Source organism: Athene noctua, chromosome 8, assembly GCF_965140245.1.
Source record: "Athene noctua chromosome 8, bAthNoc1.hap1.1, whole genome shotgun sequence".
Taxonomy (NCBI): Eukaryota; Metazoa; Chordata; class Aves; order Strigiformes; family Strigidae; genus Athene; species Athene noctua.
Genome location: NC_134044.1, coordinates 15253183 through 15274451, shown reverse-complemented (window position 1 = coordinate 15274451; position 21269 = coordinate 15253183). Strand labels below are relative to the sequence as shown.

The 21269-nt window shown below is 35.3% G+C and overlaps 1 protein-coding gene across 29 annotated transcripts in view; it reads left to right on the top strand.

The window, feature by feature from the left end:
* The window catches only part of DLG1 (discs large MAGUK scaffold protein 1), a 170355-nt gene that overhangs the window by 145597 nt on the left and 3489 nt on the right, over window positions 1-21269 (top strand). For 9 of the 29 annotated variants that reach the window (XM_074912551.1, XM_074912555.1, XM_074912575.1 and 6 more), the window contains 10 exons: window positions 642-818; window positions 1667-1736; window positions 7108-7207; window positions 9858-9899; window positions 11419-11454; window positions 12927-12977; window positions 15496-15597; window positions 15847-16019; window positions 19650-19759; window positions 20135-20226. In XM_074912551.1, the coding sequence (XP_074768652.1) occupies window positions 642-818; window positions 1667-1736; window positions 7108-7207; window positions 9858-9899; window positions 11419-11454; window positions 12927-12977; window positions 15496-15597; window positions 15847-16019; window positions 19650-19759; window positions 20135-20226 (953 nt within the window). Of the gene's footprint in view, window positions 1-641; window positions 819-1666; window positions 1737-7107; window positions 7208-7919; window positions 7954-9857; window positions 9900-11418; window positions 11455-12926; window positions 12978-15495; window positions 15598-15846; window positions 16020-19649; window positions 19760-20134; window positions 20227-21269 lie in introns of all 29 variants that reach the window. The other 20 variants (XM_074912554.1, XM_074912570.1, XM_074912565.1 and 17 more) reach the window with 7 other exon arrangements.

Genomic DNA, 21269 nt, shown 5'->3' with positions numbered 1-21269 from the left:
GTTCAGGTATTGTTAGTGCCTATTTGAAAACAGGACTACCTTAGAAAAAAGGATGACATTCTTTTGAAACAGTTGAGAATTTTCCAAAAAGTATGGACATAAGGTTCTTTGCCTTTGGGTACTACAGTAGCAAAGTTGTTGTCAGATCATATTTCTAAGTTAATTTTTTTCCCCCCCCTGCAACCCTGTGAGCAAGATAGTGTCTTTCATTTTAAAGACAGACAGCAACTTTTATTTACTAAAATAATTTCAATTTATAACTTGATATAAAACAGTGTACATTACAGAACTTTCGACAGTGCTGTATGCTTCAAATACTTGCTTGCCTTTTTTTATCCTTGGCTGATATGTAACTTTCTCTATGCAAAGTACTTTCTGAATTGCAGGAGGCACCTTATGTGCACCTTTTATAAAGCACTAGAGTTTTGCTCTGGATTAAGTTTGTTCTCATTCGTTAAAATTTACAAGTGTATGTGGATACATATGAGAGAGAGAAAAAGTATTCAGCATTCTTGTTTTAAGCAACTGTCAGAATGATGCAATTATTTATGACCAGTGCAGGCTGCTTGCTTCATAGTTTGTGCTTTCGTAGTCTCCTATTTTTTTCTTTTTCTATGTTTAATTTTTTATTTTCAATGTAGAGCTCTTTTTGATTATGACAAGACTAAAGATAGTGGCCTTCCAAGTCAAGGATTGAATTTCAAATTTGGCGATATTCTCCATGTCATTAATGCTTCTGATGATGAATGGTGGCAAGCACGGCAGGTAACTCCAGATGGAGAAAGTGATGAAATTGGAGTTATCCCAAGCAAACGCAGGTATGTCATATTTTATTGACTTTGAGATGCCTGCTGTTAAACATCTGATATGATTAATACATATATTGCATATGCTTTGCTCTTTGTAATTCTGTACCACATCAGCCACTTGTTTGGGATTTTTTTTAAAGAAGTAACCTTTATTGGGATTCTGACTAACTCAGTGAGAAGTTTGTTAAATTCTCTTTAGCCTTAGTTGTGTGCTGAATTTGGTAAAGGTTGTTCAAGTACATTACTCTGTTCTCACTCTAATCAAGTTATCGGTTTAATACTACTTAATATTAATGAATAGTAGAGTATTTAATATTTATTAGATGATTGATTAATTAAAGAGTAATTAAATAATTAATAATCACTCCAATTATCTATGAAAAGATGTAAAGTGAATTTTGTTCAAATCATGACACTGTCATGAATTTCTTCTACCCGGAACCTGGAAAACTGGCAAATATTTCTTTGGTGGCCAGAGTAAATGGAGACAAGGTATTTGTTCGCATACTAGAGACTCCAATCATAGATTGAGTGCTCTGAGTTTTAATATCTGCTGTTGACTCATAATTGAGGCTGTTCACTCATTATATCATGTTTTCTCTTTGCACCCTCTGGATTTATTGAACCTATATAATCACAAATCACTCCAATATCTTCACAGCTCATCACTTGAGAAACAACACCCTACTTACCCAATACACTTTGCCATTAGCAGGCTTCCATTTTCTGCAGGTGTCATCAGCAATAAAAATCTGTACCACAAAAGGTACACCTATATGCTTACATTGTAACAAGTAGTAACTTCAAGTTCTGGAATTTTGCTGATTTTTCCGTTTTTGTGTATGTTTTTGTGGTAGAGTTGAGAAAAAAGAACGAGCCCGTTTAAAGACAGTGAAATTCAATTCCAAAACAAGAGGAGATAAAGGGGTGAGTTAATTAAGTGCTAATTACACCTGACATTGTGAATGGTAATGTTTTTTAGTGGTTTATGTATGCAGACTCAGTTTAAAATTTTAGTGAAAAGATTAAATTCTGTCAAATAGAAAGAAAATAATTCTGAGCACCAAAGCAAAGTTTACTAAACACTGCAAATTGTTTAAAGAATTAGTGTGGAAATATATATCATTAATACTTTAATGTAACAGGAGTTGTAGATACTAGTTAAGTGTTGAGTAATGCCATTTCTAACAGCTCTGCAAGTGCTGTTTATAAAGCAGTTTAGTCCTTTAGTACAGATTGTACACCTCTACACTTTATGGGATGGGGTTTACTACCAAATTTCAGAAGAAGTAAAACTTTTTTTTCCTTTAAGGTTTTCAGCATGAAGTAACTTCTTTGTTACATTTACAGATGTAGAAGCTTTAAAGAATTTCTTGCAAGGGCATAGGGCAACAAAAACTCAAGACCAGAGCTGTTGCTGACCAGAATCAGTCTCCATCTCACAGCTGTTTTTTCTCACCGCCACTCTCCATTACTGCAAATACAGATATGGCTGGACTCAAATAATCTCAAATAGCCAATATAGATGAAAAATAACACAATCCAAAAGAAATCTTGGATTTAGTCAGTCCCTTGGTGCAGTTCACTGCACAATATGCAGTGTCTGACCCAGTACACGTGATGAGAATGAGTGGTGGGAAAGCAGTGTAGTGCTTAAGTAGTGATAGGAATGTTTGTAAGCTGAAATTACAGCAATTTCACAATGGTACAGCAGCCAATTTTTTTTTTTCAATGTTTTGGTTGTTTTGAGAAACAATTTCATAACCTTACTATTTCTACCAATATTATATAACTAGTAATTTCGAGAGTTAGGTATATGTGTTTTAGAAGTAAGAGCCTTCTAAAGTAATAATATAGTGTCATTCTTAAAAATCTGAAACATGCTTTAAGCATCTGAGGGAAGCTGTTTCTTAAATAGTGATTGTTTTTTTCAATAGCACTAAGGTTGCAACATTAGTCATTATTTTAAATCCCAAAGCTTCCTTTTGGTCATTTATTTCAGTTACTATGTTTTTATACCTTCAGAAATCACATATATACAGTATTAAAGCTTCAATACTTTATCCTGATAATGTAGGACTTTAAAGACTGTGAAATGCATATGTATATCTCTCTGCTATATGGCACAGGTTTCAGTTTAGTTTATTAATGAAGAAAATGCCGTGTTTGTTTCCATAAGTATTTGTTTAAAAGGAAATTAGTATCTCTAGTTATTTTCTGATGAACGATTATAGTACTACCTTGAGGATTTACTAGATTTGCAGGTTTTTTTCTGTTTTGGTGCATTCATGTATTGGTATTGGAATAAGATGTTATAAACTGATGTGGTAATTTTTAACCTGATCATTTTTATCATTTGAGCTCACTTTTTAGAAATCACATAAAGAAAATGGCTTCAATAGTTTAGATTATTTTAATTACATGAAATAATTTTTCAATCGTTACCATGTTCTTCGAAAGATAATTGCATGGTTTTGTAGTTTGTCTACCTATAAACTGCAAACAATTAATGATGTATTAGAAGGAGCATTTTGATAATAGCAGAGTTAGTGCACAGTCACTGTGTACTAGCATAGCACCAACAATATGCATGAATTACTGAGTGGAAAAGCAACTACGCTTGCCATTGATATAGAACTGCAGTTCTTTTTCTTTAGTAACATTTCATTTTGCAAACACACTTACATTGTTCACAATGCATCTTTTGCTTCAGCTGTAAATGTGTTAATGTTACAGTTTCTCCTTGAAGTATTCTTCCTGTATTTGTCATGATGATATTTTTCCCAGTAAGTTGTCTGCACCGCACCATACATGTCCTCATGGACTGTGTGCCTTCCTGTGTCTGCATATCATAATACTCCATGGACAGGAGAAATACCAACTTTGTACAATTCTTCAAAAATTCTAGATTAAAAACTTAATAATCCTAGTGATAACAAACATTAAAATCGATGTTCCTTTCATTTTAAGGAACTCTAAAAAATCTGGAGCAGAAATGGTTAGATTTTTTTTCTAATTTGTTCCTTTCATATACACATTTATCTCACTTTCTGTGCTGCTTCTGTTTTAATATATTCTTGCTTTTGATGCCTGTTTATGATTTGCAGTGGGCTTATGAAAAATTTAATACAATTACTATTAATTTTCAACTAATAAGCAATTCTCTCTAGCTTTTTATAATCATGGTATCTTTTAAAAATAATCTTTTGGCTAATCTTTTATGCAAAATCAGTATAATATTACTTTTATTTTCTTTTTTTTTTGGCAATGGAACTGACTCTGACCATTATACATGCAGTATATAAAATTTAATATTAGTTCAGTAAGATGTACTGTACAGAAAGTTAAAATAATCATTGCCGTGAAATATTTTCAAAACTAAAATGAAGAATCTAATTAAATTTTATGAAGTACAATAAATCAGCCACTCATTTTAACTATACACATTGCAGAGTCTCACCACCTCAGTTAAACTGCAACATTTTAGCTTTTATTTCCCCTGTTCTTTTGCCCAAACTGAGGGAGTTGTCTGAAGTGAACAGGTACATAGATGTGAGACTTCCATTTTTAGAAATTAATTTTACAGTATTTTTCAGTATACTCAGCAAAGATCTCCTCTGGGCATATTTCTTTGTTGCCCTTGTTCTGTAGATTACAGTAACCTTTCTGATTATGAGAAATCAATTGCAATGACTTGCTGACTCCAGGTAGAGGTCACAAGGACCATAACTTAAACCTTGCCCATTCCCACTATGGTTCCTGCAAGCATATGATTGGCTTGAAACCAGTTCTTTTGTCCATATGTCAGGTTGATAATTTACCAGTTCTTACAGTGGAATGACAGTTTTACTTGAACACAGATGCCAGCCAATTAAAGGTTTTATGGATTTCCCACTTAACACAGTATTGCTATTTCCAGAGCTCAGTGTTGCTGATTGTGCTCCCTTGGTACCATGTGCCTCTTTAACACCTGGTAATTTAAAGTAATTTTTTTAAACAATGTTAAGGAAAATACCACTGGATGTTTCAGTATCTGATACTGCCAAGCAAGTCTGTAATAAAACAGATGGCCAGAAGGATTGTTAGTAGTGTAGCAGGATGCAGCTTTTTGTGTTGCACTATAGGCATTCACTTTAGGAAGGCCAAATGCTAGTTTTGTAATTGTACCAAAGAAAGTGGCCTACCGTTTGAAAAAACTTTGTCCTGTTCGACCCCTAGTTGTTCCTATATTTCATTCCATACTTAATGTTGGTAGAAAAGATATTTTTGCAACTGTATCGCATATAATAGAGAAAGATGAGCTCACACTGGCTGAAGACAATTACTTAAAAGTTAACATGCTCCAAATTTTAGAAGTAGTAATAGATGAATAGTAGATAGAGATAATAGATAATGTATGAATTGAAATTTTTTTTTTTAAAGTAATTTTAAAAGAATGGTTCCATGGAAGTTTTATTACTTCCTGCTGCGCATGAGCTCTGCTTGGTTTATCTTAGCTTAGAAAGCTTGGCTTAGAAATAAACAGTCCCCCCATGCAGGATCTGAAAATCAAGTTGGGCATTTTCTCACTTTTGCCATCCTTCCCATAATAGTTTGTGCAAACCAAATGACAAACACATGGCAAATTTCATGTCAGATGGTTCACTTTTCAAAAAGAAATTTCAGCTATATTAGCTGAAATTCAAGTTAGCTATATTAGTTCTTGTTCTGGGCATAATTGCACAAAAAAGTTACTGATTTACTTATACATTGAGTTTTTTTATTGACTTAGAACAGTAAATTAAAGGTGCTGTAGTCACATAATGTCTTCAGCAGAAGACATGGCAGATATTACAAAAATCTCTGTTAATTACACCTGTAGACATGCCTATATATATGAATGAAAATACATTGATGCTCTCCATCACTTAGAAAAGGAGCACAACAATAGTTTATATTCAAATGGGTGGATATGTATATGTATATATAGGTAATTCCAGGAATTTTTGTAGCAACTGAGATGCAGAAATTCTTAAGCAACATAAGCAGTTAATGTCAAAAGTTGCTAAACATGATCCTTGGACAAACAGGATTTTTCACGCGGTAATTCTCTATAAATGCACCCTTGAAAAAATAATTGACACAGTAAACAAATTAAATGGAAAGCCTGCCATTTGATAAAAGGCTGAGAGAATTGGGTTTGTTCAGCCTTGAGAAAAGAAAGTTTAGGTGAGACCTTATTGCCATGTCCCAGTATTTAAAGGGTGGCTACAAAGAAGGTGGAGACTCCCTTTTTACAAGGAGTCACATGGAAAAGACAGGTAGTGGGTACAAGTTAATCCTGGGAGATTCCGATTGGACACAAGAAGAAAATTTTTCACAGTGAGAACAATCAGCTATTGGAATTATCTCCCCAGGGAAGTGGTGGATTCCCCAACATTGGACACTTTTCAGATTCAGCTGGACAGGGTGCTGGGCCATCTTGTCTAGACTGTGCTTTTGCCAGGCAAGCTTGGACCAGATGACCCTTGAGGTCCCTTCCAACCTGGTGTTATATGATCTTTTGAAACTTAATCTTGGTATTGGGATGCAAAATTATGTAGACTGAAGTAATCTCTTCCAGTGAACTGGCAATGAATTACAGTTGTGAAAGATTGAAACAAACACAGGTTTGAGGGGTTTGACTGTTTGGATATGTTAACTAGACGCATTTCTTTTTTCCTTTTTTCCTATTTCACTGTTACTTAGTTTTATCATAAGAGCATTCAGTACAACACCAACTTTTAACTTCCATTTCTCTTTGCTGTATGATATGTTATTTAGCAGTTGTCACCGACGTATTTACAGTGTTTGCCTTTGCAAATGGGTAACACTGGCAAATAATTCTGGTGTGCTGTTATGATGTCAGCTGTTTGCAAAAGCAGTGTAAAGCCTCAGCATTTTTTAAAAATACTGTAAACACTATATTAGATAACATCAGTGATTTAATTAAGTTCATTATGGTTTGGCCACGTTATAGCAGCCTAGTTTTTCACATCTTTTTACACTCCCAGCAAGCCTAAATTTATGAAATATACGTCACGCCATATAGGATGAACCGGCCTGACGGTTCTCTCTGTAACAAACTTGTGAAATATGGTGTGAGCAAAGCCATGATCCCAATCTCCCATTTTATAACGAGCCGAGAAGATAGTGTTAAACTGAAATATGCACTGCATAATGTGGTTATAGGAGTCAGCTTCCACAAAGCTGCTGGTCTGGGCCTTTGTTCACACAGACATTAGACATCCTTTGTTTTGCCCCTCCTTCTCTTCTTCAGCAGTCATTCAATGACAAGCGTAAAAAGAACCTCTTTTCCCGAAAATTTCCCTTCTACAAGAACAAGGACCAGAGTGAGCAGGAAACCAGTGATATTGACCGTAAGTATGTGGCATTCAATGGAGAGCAAAGCACACGTAGAAGGGCCTGCTAGATTGCAGTAGGGTGTTACCGTGGAGACAGTTTCATGAGCTGCAACAGGCTAACCAACTTGAGGTGCCAATGACAAACTAATCTACAAAATCTACAAAACTGTTTGTTTACTGTTAAAGTAAAATTTAACGCAAGAGTATCCCAGTTTGGAATAAACTGGGTAATACTGTTGAGTAACAGTGTGTACGTAACTGGAGGAGGTAAAAGCCTTCCAATGCTGTCAGTGATGATTCCTCATTTCTGATGTGGAGGAGAGGGCACAGCAGCAAAGAAAGTATAACGGAGTTACCAGCTTCTTGAATCAGTCTCTTTAGACTGGCTTCTTCAAAGTCATTCATTCTAATTTGGTTTTCCCAATGAAGAGAGTTTACTTTGATTTTCATCGTTGTTGCCAGCACTAAAAAAAAAAAGAAGTGTCTTCTCAAAAAGCAGTTGCATAAGTTTGCTAATTCAGACAAGATCTGCTATAAACTGCATTCTCTGCTATTTGCATCACTGATTACACTTCATGTGCCAGTCAGGTCAAATCCTATAGACTTATCCACCCCTGTGATGTTCTGGGAACTGTCTCCTGTCGTAGCGCCAATTTTATATATTACTGACAATTATTTTCTTTGTGATTGTCTTTTTATTGCTTGCCCTCTGGGGACTACTCTGCAGGAGGTCCCTGACGACATAGGATCAAAAGGCCTGAGTAAGTGATCAAAATACTCCCAAGTTATTTTAACCTCCATCTGAAAAATTACTACTTTTTTTTTTTTTTAACAGATCTCTTTGAGACTGGTGCTCTACTGGCATGAGGAGGTTGACACCAAAAATGTTTCATAAGCTTTTTCTAGTTTGCAGTGTTCTGGGGTTTTTTGCTTTCAGAAACATGTCACTTTAAGTTCATGTGACTATCACATTAGAATTTTTTGTTGTTGTTCAGAAGCTTACCAGCGCTTACTTGTTTGTCCTTAATAGTACCATGTTTTTAAATTTAGTGATTTTTTTTTTTAGTGTCACTTCTATCTTGTCTTTGTATTTTTATTTATTTAAAAATAACCTGTGGCTTTTTACAGTAATAGTACAACCATTGCTGTAATACTTTACAGTTACAATTTTCAATCTTCTCTCTAGGTGACTGATGTTTACACCTACTTAAATAAAAAACTTTGCTTAACAAATGCCATGAGAACTTTTGCTGTCTGCCTTATCTGAACTCTTGTGATTCTTTTAGACGGTGTAGAGGGGTAGCTAATAGAGGAGACACATAAGCATTTATTGTATTTCTTGAAGAAGTGTTAACTAAATACAGTAAGATTCAAAAGTTTCTGAGTACTCTTAACAGATCTGTCTGTGTATACAGATACCACCATTGTACTAAAATGACAAATGAAAAAAAAAAATCAAGACCTTGATATTAAACACATATATTGTTATGCATTTATGGAATAGCAAAATTAGTCAGTAAAGACATGTGACTGGAAATCATAAAGTAACATTTCTTCACAGGGCATAACTGTTACGTACAGTGTTCCTGAAATTACAAGTAAAAAGTGGTGTACTTCCGTACTTGGCTTGAATCATGAAATAAAAATTCTAGTAGCTGTAACATAATTTTCCATTTCTGAAATGGCTAATTTCAGGGAAGTTCTTGGTCTAGAGCAGAAGACCTTAGCAAGCTTTATTGCCTTATGGATTAGAGCAGAAGATCATAAGCAGCCTTTATGGCCTTATGATCATACCTAGTTTAAACTGTGTAATATAGTCCAGAAATGTCCCTAGGTGATTCTGTTAGAAAAACAAATGGCTTCTAGCCTATTTTTCAGCACAGTCAGACTTTTTGAAACTTACTATGGTTAATGCAAGCTGTGTTACTTGGACTCTGCAAGACTGCTGTTCTTGCTGGCATTTTAGGCTTTACATCTTTACAATTGTGCCCATTATCAGACTATCACACTTGTATTGTTAATTAACAATGTTTCCCTTTCACGTTCTACCAAGCTTTTAAACATCACTATTTTCCTTTTCCATGGACATTCTTTTTCCAGGTCAAGAAAATGAAATGGAAGTAGATCCAAATTACTGGTACTTGCAAACATAGCAAGTATTTGGTTTTCCTGCACAGAAATGAAATGAGGGAGTTCAGTCTAGCAGAGATTTGTGGTTTAAAGATATTAGTTCACTCTATCCAAAAACATTTTACAAGGTTAATTAGCTTACCTATGATGACTGACTTTTTTTGATGTTTATTAATTACTAGAAGCATACTTGCTTCATAACTGTATTCTTACCTCTAGAGTAAGAAGTGAAAACCTAAAAATTGCAGGGTTACATGTGAACTATGAATTAGTGTACTTTTTGTAATCTTATTTTGATGTGCTGTTTAATGTTTTTCTTTTTATTAACATCAATTCCTTTCGTATGAAATTAAGCTTGACCCTGAGAGCTATGAGAAGTACCTTAAAACTTTTATATGCAGTATGTATTGATTTCAGCATTTTGATATCAGTATTGTCTTTCATCTGGATTATTTTGTGTCAGTTTGCTTTCTTTTGGACTCATGCCATTAGTGTATGTTCCTTATTTTTTTTTTCCATTGTGTTGCAATTTCAGAGCATGTAACCTCTAATGCCAGCGATAGTGAAAGTAGTTACCGTAAGTGTTTTTAAGTTCTTTGTTTATTTAGAACCTTTCAGTAGCTCTTTCTTTGGGTTTTTTTGTCTGTCTTTTGTGGGTATTTACATGTTAAGTAGAACTTTCCATTCATGTGAAATCCATATGAATGTATTTGGTAGAGTACTGCAAACTGCTGTGTCTTTGTTTTTAAAAAACTGACTAGAGAGAATCATTGCAAACATCCTTTATGGATATTTTTATTGTGATCTATGATTTTCTTAGTTCAGCTTAATTTGAATCTATTTCTGGGTTGTTTTTTTTTTAATTATGCTAGCTAGCTAGACCTCTTAAAACCTAAATGTAAATTTAATGCTGACAAATACAATTATATGTAGTTGAGCATAATACTGGAAGCATAACTAAACTGTGTAACCTTAAATAGTGCAATAACTATCTAAAATAAGCTAACATGTATTTACCCTTGCTTTCAGCTTTCATTTATCTATTTTGTCAAGTGTGAGTGCTTAGTATGAATTGCCTTCAAAGCATACGACACACATTCAGTGCTGGAGTCAGTTATGATAAATTAGCATGCTAGGCACGCATGCACGTTCTCTCTCTCTCTCTCTCTGAAGATGTAGTATCTTTTAAATACTAGTCTGAATAAGCTTTTTTACTAGCCCAAGATACAGTACTATTTACTATTACCCAAGCTACAGTAGTACTACATGTTCACAGTGGGTAATAGGCTGCATGATGCTGCTCTAAAATGCTTTTAAAATGTCTTAAATCGGAGTCAGAACTTCAATCCCACTGGTAATTTCCAGTGAACAACTCCTCAGTAAGGTACACAGTCCAGACCTGGAACCCAGGATAGATCAGAGCAGGAAGATGAAAAAGTTGAAGATTTGAAGAGGAATATGAAAAGCAAGAACAGTAAAAGTCAGGCAGTGTGACACTGCATGGCTCACTGCTCAGCTTCTGATTGCCTGAATAATGGGGACTTCAGAAACGGATATAATGGATGTTAGGGTAATAAGGAGGGTGGTTCATTAACAGATATATTGGTTTGGAAGCTGTTGATTTTCTCAGAGATGGTGATCCACATTTTTTCTACCAGATGATTACACTCAAGGAGAGAATTTATACATGTATATGAAAAGCTAACAGTGTTGTAGATAGTAATTGAAAAGAACCAGTTGGGGAAGGCATTTGTGTTCCCTGAGAATAACACAAAACTGAGCATGTTTGGAAGATGCCTTTGAGAAACTTAGAATTTTTAGCCTCTTTTAATGACACGCTATTAAGACTATTTAACAGTGACTGTTTCTTAAATTTGCTGCTATCCTTCCCCCCCCCCCCCAAGTTTTTCTGAGAGCTTGCTTTATTTATGTTTAAAGCTTGTTATTGGTACTACTAGTTAGTTTTTTACTCTGTTGTTACTTGAGGAGCCCTCATAATATTAGTGTCACAGATTTGCTTATCTGAATGTGTAATTCCAAGCACTTTTTATTAAAATAATTTTTTAATTTCTTCTTACTGCTGTCTAATATGAAAGTTATCTTGATTACAGATGAGTACGGTTGTTCAAAAGGTTCATTCTATTAATATTCATTTTTCCAAAGTATTGAAAAGCAGTGACAATATATACTTTTTGCCCTCAATCAGGGGATGCTTTTTACTTGTTATTTTCTCTTCAGTAGTTTGCTTAACTAATTTTTGACCTTATAGCAATGTGACTTTCCCAAAGAAATACCTAATTATACGAGAGCTGGTTCTTTCACAAATGAGTTGATAGTTGGTGATTCCCTGTTCCTCTCCCTAGCCTAAAAGGGGTTCTGAAAGTATATACTGTCCTTCTAAAATCCATTTGCATGAGTTAATTTTTGAGATATTAAAATATACAGGTTGCATGTTTTCGTGTCTGTCTTAAGGTATTCCTCACTTGCAATAACTTACAAAATTAAAATGTTCAGTCATGTATTGATGTAGTATAGTTTGAATGCAAATTTATTACAAATAAGAGAAGTATTTCTCTTAATGAAATTATAAACTTTAGATTTAAAAGATCAATGATATTTGCTATGAAATAAATAATATATTTATATAAGCAATATATGAATTTGTAAAAGCCTTCATCTGCCATCTGTTTCTAAACAGCTGTGGTATAGCATTGGTATGTTCCTTTGCCTGTTACAAGTATGGCTTATGAACTCCAAAGAATGTTCCAAAATTACACAAGTGAGTTACTGAAGGACTATATTTTATTTGAAGTTCATAGTAATGTCATACAATTTGAGCTTGTATCTTCAGAATTATAAATTCTCTGCTCTCATGGAGTTAATTTTTAGTGATTTCATTGCAAGAAATCTTACTCTGAGAGATCTTGTTAGACTAGAAATAATCTAGAGAGATGGCAACTGAGGTATATTTCGGATGCTTTCACTAACATTTAAAAAGCCTGCAGCTGTCAAAGGTCAAAACTTAGTTATTTTAGTTTCATTCACTGCTGATGTGCTTTCTGGAGCTGAGAACAATACAAAGCATTCTTTCTTTTCAACTTCACCTTTTAAAATTCATTAATACAATATAATTTTTAAGATGTTTATGTAAATGGCACTTAATGATAAAGTTAGTGGAAGATATGTACACCTTAACATACATGATTGTCAGCCCTGTATAAATATAGAAGAGCGTTACTGTAAATGCTGGCTTCAAAGTCTGGAGAATTTTCATGTTGAAGGTGGCATTGCCTCTAGCAGTGAATGATAGCATGCATGCATTTTATTCAGGGAAAAGTGTACAAGAGCATTGTGCTTGATGTCAGTTTGACATGCTAACATAAACCAGGAAATTATACTGTATGTGTCTTATGCTTTAAAATTTTGTGTTTGGCTTATCTTTGTGGTTTTTATAGTTCATCACTCTTGAAAAGTGTCCTTCATCAGTATCATTGTAATGCATATTACTGCGCAATGTCTGTATCATTTTAGTTCATTGGATGACTCAATTTAATTATGTTGGTTTAGAAAAAAATACATAGATATGTCTGCATTTGCATTTTAGGTGGCCAAGAGGAATATGTCTTGTCATATGAACCAGTCAATCAACAAGAAGGTTTGTATCTCTTGCTCACTATAAAGTAAATATAATCTGAATTATCAGAATGTTTCATGTGCCCTTATGTACTGAGCACCATGATAAACTTCTTCACTGTTTTGAACTTGTTACCATTATTCATATGAATAAAGCATAAAGGCATAAATTATTAAATGCAATTGCTAAATTATTTAGTGCAAGAGCCAAAGGTGTGCTAATTAAAATAATATATTATGTGTGGTTTACATTGTATAAAGAAAATAGGGTATGTTTAACAGTTTTGTCAATATGAACCTCAGAAATTATGTTTTTCTTCTGTTTCGTATTGCTTTGGCATTCTCACTGTTGCAGTTCCTTTGTTCTGGTGCAGCAAAAAGTGTGACAATAGATCATTTGTCTATTTAAGCTTTAATTTAAATGTCTCTAAAATGCAGCAGTCTTCCATTTCTGTATGGGCTTCATATATGGCTAATTTTATTAGCAAGTGCCAAGTGAGAAATTTTTGTTTCCTGGAAAAAAAAAATTTTTTTGCATGAAATGGAAGTTGATAGGAGAAGATATTTTTTCACACTTCCATTTAAAACTAAATGTTTTCACTGATTTCCAGTGCAGATGCTATCATTTCCTTTTCACCTTAGTCCTGATCTTACTTCACTGTGTATAATAGATACAGAATTTTTAGTGTTCCCATTCACCAGGACAGGTGCTAATGACTGATTTACATTATCTGATACATAGTTCATATATTTGTAAATTAGTCTGTAAAAGGCATGTCCTTTGGGAATACTTGATACCTATTACCTATCAAATAAGGTGGCAGTTGAAGTAAATACAATCATGTATACATGAATTTTGAGTGTTAAAATTTCATTTTTGGTTTCATGTAGTGAGTGGCATGGCCCAGTTGCTTTTAATTGCATTGTGGAACATGCATGCCTGTATACACTTTCCACTCTGACTTGTTAATAGGGACATCATTTGATCAGTAAGCTTCCAAAAGTAGTAAAAAATGTTGTACAACACTAATACAAAGTACATTATTTATATCACATAATTTATAATTTTCGTAGTGTCCAAATAAAATGATGGATGAGAAATGCATGAGTTAAGACCATGCTAGAAATGGGAAAATGGTAGGCCCTCTTCGATGTGCTAAGTAAGGTGTGCTTAAGCTAGGGAACTGGAGGTTTGTTACCGTCCAGGGAGCAGCTGCCAGGTCTGGTGTGTGTATGCACACCAGAGGGTCTCACAAAATGAAAAAAAGTCTTTTTAACAGGCATTAGCTTCCCGGATTCTGACAGCTTAATGGTTTAGTGAGAACGATAGTAATACCAAGTGAATTAATGTCAAGGTTGAAGAGAAAAGATGTGAATGAGACTTCACACAAGCCAATGGTTTAGTAACTGTCATATTATAAAACTGAAGATTTTAGAAAGCCAAGTGCTTTGGCATTTAAATACACTATGTTAGACTCATAAACGTAGTTACAGTCACATATGAGGAGGGCCATAAAAGAACCAGCACCTCATTCCTTTGCTTAGGAGCAGTAATACATTCCCTGCATATGTTATCTGCCTTTGTCCACTAATTCACTTCCACAGGAATTTTTCTTTTAAGAAGTCCAGAGGAATAAAGAACTGTAATGACCAAAATAGTTTTAAAGGTGCTTGGACTTGAGACACTAGTGGGTCTTGACACACTGGTGGGCCACCCTTAGTCTTTAAGCAAAGATGTTGGTTATTAAATTAATAGGTTAACAGATCTAAGACATTCCTTTTATGAATATATTAATATCCTGGAAACGAAATAGTTCTGAGAGTCAAAATATATTTCATAGGTCATACTTTATTTAATTTGGACTTACTTGTGCAGTAAGATAGACCGAACCTAAAGCTAAAATTTATACAGATGAGATCATATGCTAATGGCAGGATACTTAGGCATTATATTGTCTTGATGGTTCTTTCAGTATAATAAGATATTTTCTGCTTAAGCTTAATTTCCAACCAAAAGCCCTTTGTAACTATAAACAATTAAGCTACTTTTAAAAGATGCTGCACTTTTATAAGGGTGGTAATAGTTACAGAAGCTATATATAGTTGAGCCTTTTCATACACGAGTATTTACTTGTGGTCTTAGAGGAAAAGAAGCTTTTCCCAGCACAGAAGTAGCATTTCATGAACTCTGCTACTGCTTAGGTACCTCTTTGAAGTGGAAAGATTTTCATGCTTTCTCCTTTTGATTTTTTCGTTAGAATGAAGGATTTTACTTTGTGAAAAGATTTTTTTTTTTCCAAATACTTCATAATTTAAGACTCATCTTCAGTTATCCAGGATAGTGATTTGAGAGGGAAGATCTAGCGTGTTACTGTGACTATGGTATTAATTGATTTACATTCTTGAAAATGTTTTTCTTCCCTTTAGGAATAATTTTAGATATTAAAATCATTGCCATGTGATAAAGCTTATTGTGCTGAACTGTAAAAGTTAGCAGTCATACCAAAATATAACTGATGTTATTCCTTTGTGTTTTATAGTCAGTTACACTCGACCTGTGATTGTTTTGGGACCCATGAAAGACAGAATAAATGATGATCTAATCTCAGAATTTCCAGACAAATTTGGCTCATGTGTTCCACGTAAGTCTCAGAAAATCCAAAAACAATTCTAAATTATGTTTTTCCTGTTAATTTTCTTAATAGACATCCTTGGTATGTCGAGTTAAAAAAAAAATTGTCTAAACTTTGTAGACCTATCTTAATTGTCAGTCATCTATTTGCTTGTGAAAATTTTGCAGTATAAATGGGAGACTGTTTTTGGATATTGTAGGGGAAAAAAAGTCACTGTTTTCTGTTTATGCTTTAAAAAATACTGGTTTATATTTAAAGATACTACTAGACCAAAACGAGATTATGAGGTGGATGGACGTGATTACCATTTTGTCACTTCTCGAGAGCAAATGGAGAAGGATATTCAGGATCACAAATTCATTGAAGCTGGCCAGTACAATAATCATCTTTATGGAACAAGTGTCCAATCAGTGCGAGAAGTAGCAGAAAAGGTAAATCAGTGCCAGTTACTTTCATTTATTGAGGTGATTATCTGACTGTGCTCACAGGGGAAAAGAAAAGAATGGCAAGAAGCCATTAGGAACCCTCTGACTTTAAAAGAAATTTGTACAAAACTAGAAACAAAGCTTGTTGTCACAAACGCATTTAGGGAAGTAATGAAGTCTTGGAATAATGAAAGCATCGTGACTAAATTATGGGAAAAAAGTAACTGTACTTTGTGCCCTCTTATAAAAAAGAGAATAAAGAAATAATTGGAATTACAGGCTAATTAGCCTAGCTCACATACATAGATCATTAACTAATTAAGAATAGTGGTGGTGGAGTTGATTAATGTGATGATCCATTTATATAAACCTGTGCAGAAGAAAACTTGTAAAAATTTTATTCTTTGTGCCTTTCATGTATTTAGCTGACAAAGGGAAAAGAGTAAATGCAATAAACGCAATTTTAGAAAGACTTTTTACATAACTACCACTCCATTTTGAAGATTGACCTTACTGATTTTATCCTAAACAACATTTTAGTTGTTTCTTGCAAAATCTAAATATTTCTAAATTCAAACTGAAGTTTACTTGAGCTCTCTGAAAAGGAGTTGGAAGAAGGAAGCATATTTGTTAGTTAGATGCTTGTTTTAAAGAAAATGGTTTTGGTGAAAATTCTTTGCAAATGCTCCATGTTAAGTTGATGAGTGTTGCTCTACTGCTTACAAATACGGTGCATTTAGAGTAGACAGTGTTATCTGATCCATATGAGAGAAGAAACAGCTGTTTTCTAGGTGGGAACTCACAAGCATGAGCACTTTCAGTCTGCAGAGGGTAAGTGTGGTTAACTCGTGTGACACGAGAGTGGTGTTAGTCCTCTGGAAGACAGTGTAGGCCATTCTGCCCAAATGGCTGAGTATTTTTATTTCTGGAAAGTGTAATTTACTGGAATCAAAAACAGGGTGAACATGGTGAGATTCTGGTTCATGTGATGAAGTTTTCTTCTGCTGTCTTTCTCATCCTATGGAATAGAACATGGCTCCATGGTATATAGCAAGAAAAGTGAATAAAATAAAATAAATTACAAAATTGTTGAAGTAAATGAACAGTACTTTGTATGGGAAGCTGAACAAAGTAGTGAAACTATCATGTGATTAAATGATGAAACTATTTATTGAACAACTTAAACATTTTAAACCTGTTGGCAGTTGCTTCACCTGCTGGCACAGATACAATCCTTCATTTCCATCCTAAAACTGAAATCGGCTTTGGTTTTTTGCTCATCTAGTGGGATTAGTAAGGTACAAAGTGATTGTGAATCTTTTATAAACTGACACGAAGAAAAAGTACTACCAGATGTTTCCATGCTATTAAATCTCTTGCACAGGCACTGTGGGACTTAGGATAGATGCAGCAATTTCTCAGTTCCAGTTAATGTTTTTTTTGTGGGAAACAATGGCCTGTCCTTCGGAACTTGACTACAAAATCATGACAGGACTGCCAGCTGGTCAATCTGGGGTTAATCTCCCCTTGTATTTCTCTCCATTTCTCTTAAGAGCTGACTCTCTTCAGAGGGTCTTATTACTGGATACAAAAGATGATTTCCAAACTTTCTATGAGGAATTTAGAGAAAAACACAACAGAAGTGACTGCTACTACTCCAGAAGTACCAGAAATGGTATTCTTGCAACAGCTTTAAATTGTGTTCATTGGCCTGTGCTTCCAGGTGATCCTTATCTCTCTCATTTCCTTACCTACAATGGACCCAGCTAAAGACACTTTTTGATGTCATTGTTTGGTTATTGTACAAGGCACTGTGTGCTCTTGATGTTTCTCAATCAGATGCAGTGCAAGTAAGGAACTGAAAAATAAGTACAATATTGTGGAAAGAGCAAAATAGCTTCCCTGGATGAAAACATGATAATTGTATCGTGAAATTGTATCGTGAAATATTTGCATTTCTTTTCTTTGTCTTCCAAATCTTCACTTGAAAGGAATTTTGATATCCTTTTTACTTTGGAATCACTATCAGCTTGCAGATCTCTGTGTCTGAGGCCCCTGTTAATGCATGTTCATTATTGATCTGGAATAAACCGTCACAGTTATATTCCATAAGGTCCAGCACAGCAACTGTGCTGGCCATCTAGTCCTCCACTCTTTGCCCCAAATCCTTTGACATCTGGCATAAGCTGTTGGGCCAAACACAGCAAATACTAAGTGTGTTATCCCAAAAAGAAAAATGGACCAGGTAATGCTCTTAATTTTCAGTTCCCAGAGCATGTACCACATTTAAAGAGAAACCATTTGAAATATGTGGACAGATCAGCACATGTAGTAAAACACTCTGCTAGAATATACAAACACCTTTCTTAAATGATACCAGTCAGCATCCTTCCGGATCCATGGACTGGATCTGGGAAACAGGTATCATCAGTTGAAAGCAAGCAGATACGTATTGCTCATGTAGGAAGAATAATTCTATCCTCTTCAAGAATTCCTGAAATAAAACCTGTGGTTTTGTTGTGAAAGAAATCAAATGTAAATGATCCTAGTGATCTCTTCTGCCAGGAAGCAGAAACATGTCAGTCATTTCAGACTACAGTCACTTCCTTACTCGTCCATGTGCCCTCCAGGAATGACCTCTCAGGAGTTCAGGAAGTGCATTGTATGATATGAGTAACCTTTGGGTTTATGGTGCTTGTGCGTTTGTATCCTGGGTCACAGAATTCTGCCATTCGTGGTCTCCTGCTAAAGAAAAAGATTTTCTTATTTTAGCCACCAGACAGTGGGTTTCTGTTCCTCTTCCCTCATCGCCTTCTAAAATGGTGGTATGCCACATTACTCCTGTGCTACCTAGAAAGGAAAGAAATAAAAATGTGTGAGGTGGAAATGAACATATCAGAGATGAGAGGAGCTGAGGAACAGGAAGAGCCTTTGAGATGAGATACCCCAGAGATGGAAAATCATTTCTAGTGGGAGAGTACAAGTGGGGAGAAAAGCAGCCCTACCACCTTGTCTTCCAACTGCCCAAGGAATGGTTAAGTTACATTTGTTTCTTAAGAGATGAAAAAATAATCAGCCCAAACAAATTACATTCACCATCTCAGACTTGGTATTCTACTGTGTTGGTACCTGCGGGGAGGAGGAGAGTGCTTGTATTCAGTTCCATCTAACTGTTCCAATGGTGACATATTTCTCTGCCTTTGGGGGTGGTTACTCCCTCAGGTATGCCAGGTAAGTCACCTGGTTCATCTGGCTCCTCTCTCAACTGCATCCATGACATGGCCACCTCCCTAAAGGATCCTCAAATGATTTAAAAAAAAAAAAAAAAAAAAAATCATTTTGGTGGTGTGGTTAAAGTACAGCTGTTCCACTGGATGGAGCTGCATTGTTGATTGGGCTGCAACCTCTGGTGGAGAAAGAAAGGAAGAAGGATTAGGAGCATCTCAAATGATGTCTGTTCCCAGCAGAGGAACATTGTGGGACCTTGTGCCAAAGTGGTGAAGTCATAGTATCATTGATGCAAATACTCTAATTTTGTTGGCTTCAGTGGAAACATGTTCTCTAAATTGTTATGTTATGCATACTTGTGACTTAAACTTTGCTTAGTGCCATTTTCCCTTCTCTTTCACTTTTTAGGGTAAACATTGCATTCTTGATGTTTCTGGTAATGCGATCAAAAGGTTGCAGATTGCCCAGCTGTACCCAATCTCCATTTTTATTAAACCCAAAACAGTGGAAAACATCATGTGAGTAAAAGAAAGTACTTCAGGCTAAATTGTTTGAGACTGTTGTTGTGTTTGAAAAGCCAACTGCAAGTTATGTAAAGACAATTGTAATATTTGCATTTGAAACAATATTTAATTTCCTGAGTTTAATTTCTAGGGACTTTTGGATGGGGTTTTTAATCCAAATTAAAGAGCTTGAGAACAAATGTCATTGTGCTAAATTCCATGCAACATAGTGTCAGAACACTTCATTCCCACTGCAATCTTTGTTTAGGTGTGTCGTTTAGGAGCCTGCCTCTTATTAAGCTTAATACTCAGACAACAGTTTAAAACCTTATTCAAAAGACTCCAATTATTTGATAGTAGTTTTTAAATGTATAATGTTTTCCATTCCAGGGAAATGAATAAACGCTTAACAGAAGAGCAAGCCAGGAAGACATTTGAGAGAGCTATGAAACTGGAGCAAGAGTTTACTGAACACTTCACAGGTGTGTTTTGCTTGGGACTGTTCCCTTACCAGAGTTGAAGTTTTATTGCTTGCCTTAAAGTAGTAATTGCCTCACTGCTGAGATAAGGCTGAACTTTGTTTTCTGGGTGATCTGTGATTGTTTTGAAGCATAGAGCCATCTTAGTACCTCTACACCAATTTCAATTTGATCAATTAATTCAATATATACAGAAATTTTCTGGGAGCTTAATTTAGGCTTTAAAACCTGTGAGACTTTCTACCATTTTCCTACTATTGTAATGCAGATATTTGCTTTATTGATATATTGTACGCTTAAAGCTTTTTATTTGCAGAGCTGAGAGTGTCCAGCAAAGCTCCCTGTAGAAAATTACTCATTTCCATTTTTTATTAAATCAGGAAGTAAAGAATGATGGGAATTAATTAAGTCTTACGCATTATGGTACTTAGCAAATCAAATTTGTGTATGCCACAGACCTAACTGTAACAGCAAGGGATGGGCTGCAAGCACTCAGACTGTGCTAATTGATTGCACTGTGGCTTGCAGTTGGAGGAGATCAAGTCAGGTTCTTCAGGAGGACAGATGAGCCTTCCCTATTCCTGTCCTGGAGAGACACTCACTCCTTTCCTTCCTGTTATGTTCTCTTTTGCAGTGTTTCAGAGTTTGCTGCCCCACTTACCTCTTTCTGTGACATGACTCCTTTGCCCAGTTCCTCCTTCCACAGTTTATGTGGGCAGAGCTGCAAATGCAACGGTCTGCTCCACCTGGTCAGAGACACAGGGAAGGGTTGTGGCTTCATATGAGCAGAAGATAGAGGAACCAGTAGACTCCCTACCCCAGTCTTCCCACTGCCTTGTTCTCTACATTGTGTGCTACCCACACAATACACAACCTGAGTCCATCCCTTTTTGTCTGCCTTCCTCCCTCTCTGCTGCCTCGCAGCTGTCAGTTATCCCAATACTGCATCTAGCTCTCCTATTCTTCCCATAGAGCTCTATCTGTCTGCACCCAGAAAGTTATGGGACCCTCAACATATATTGCGAATTCTTCCTCCTACAGAGTCC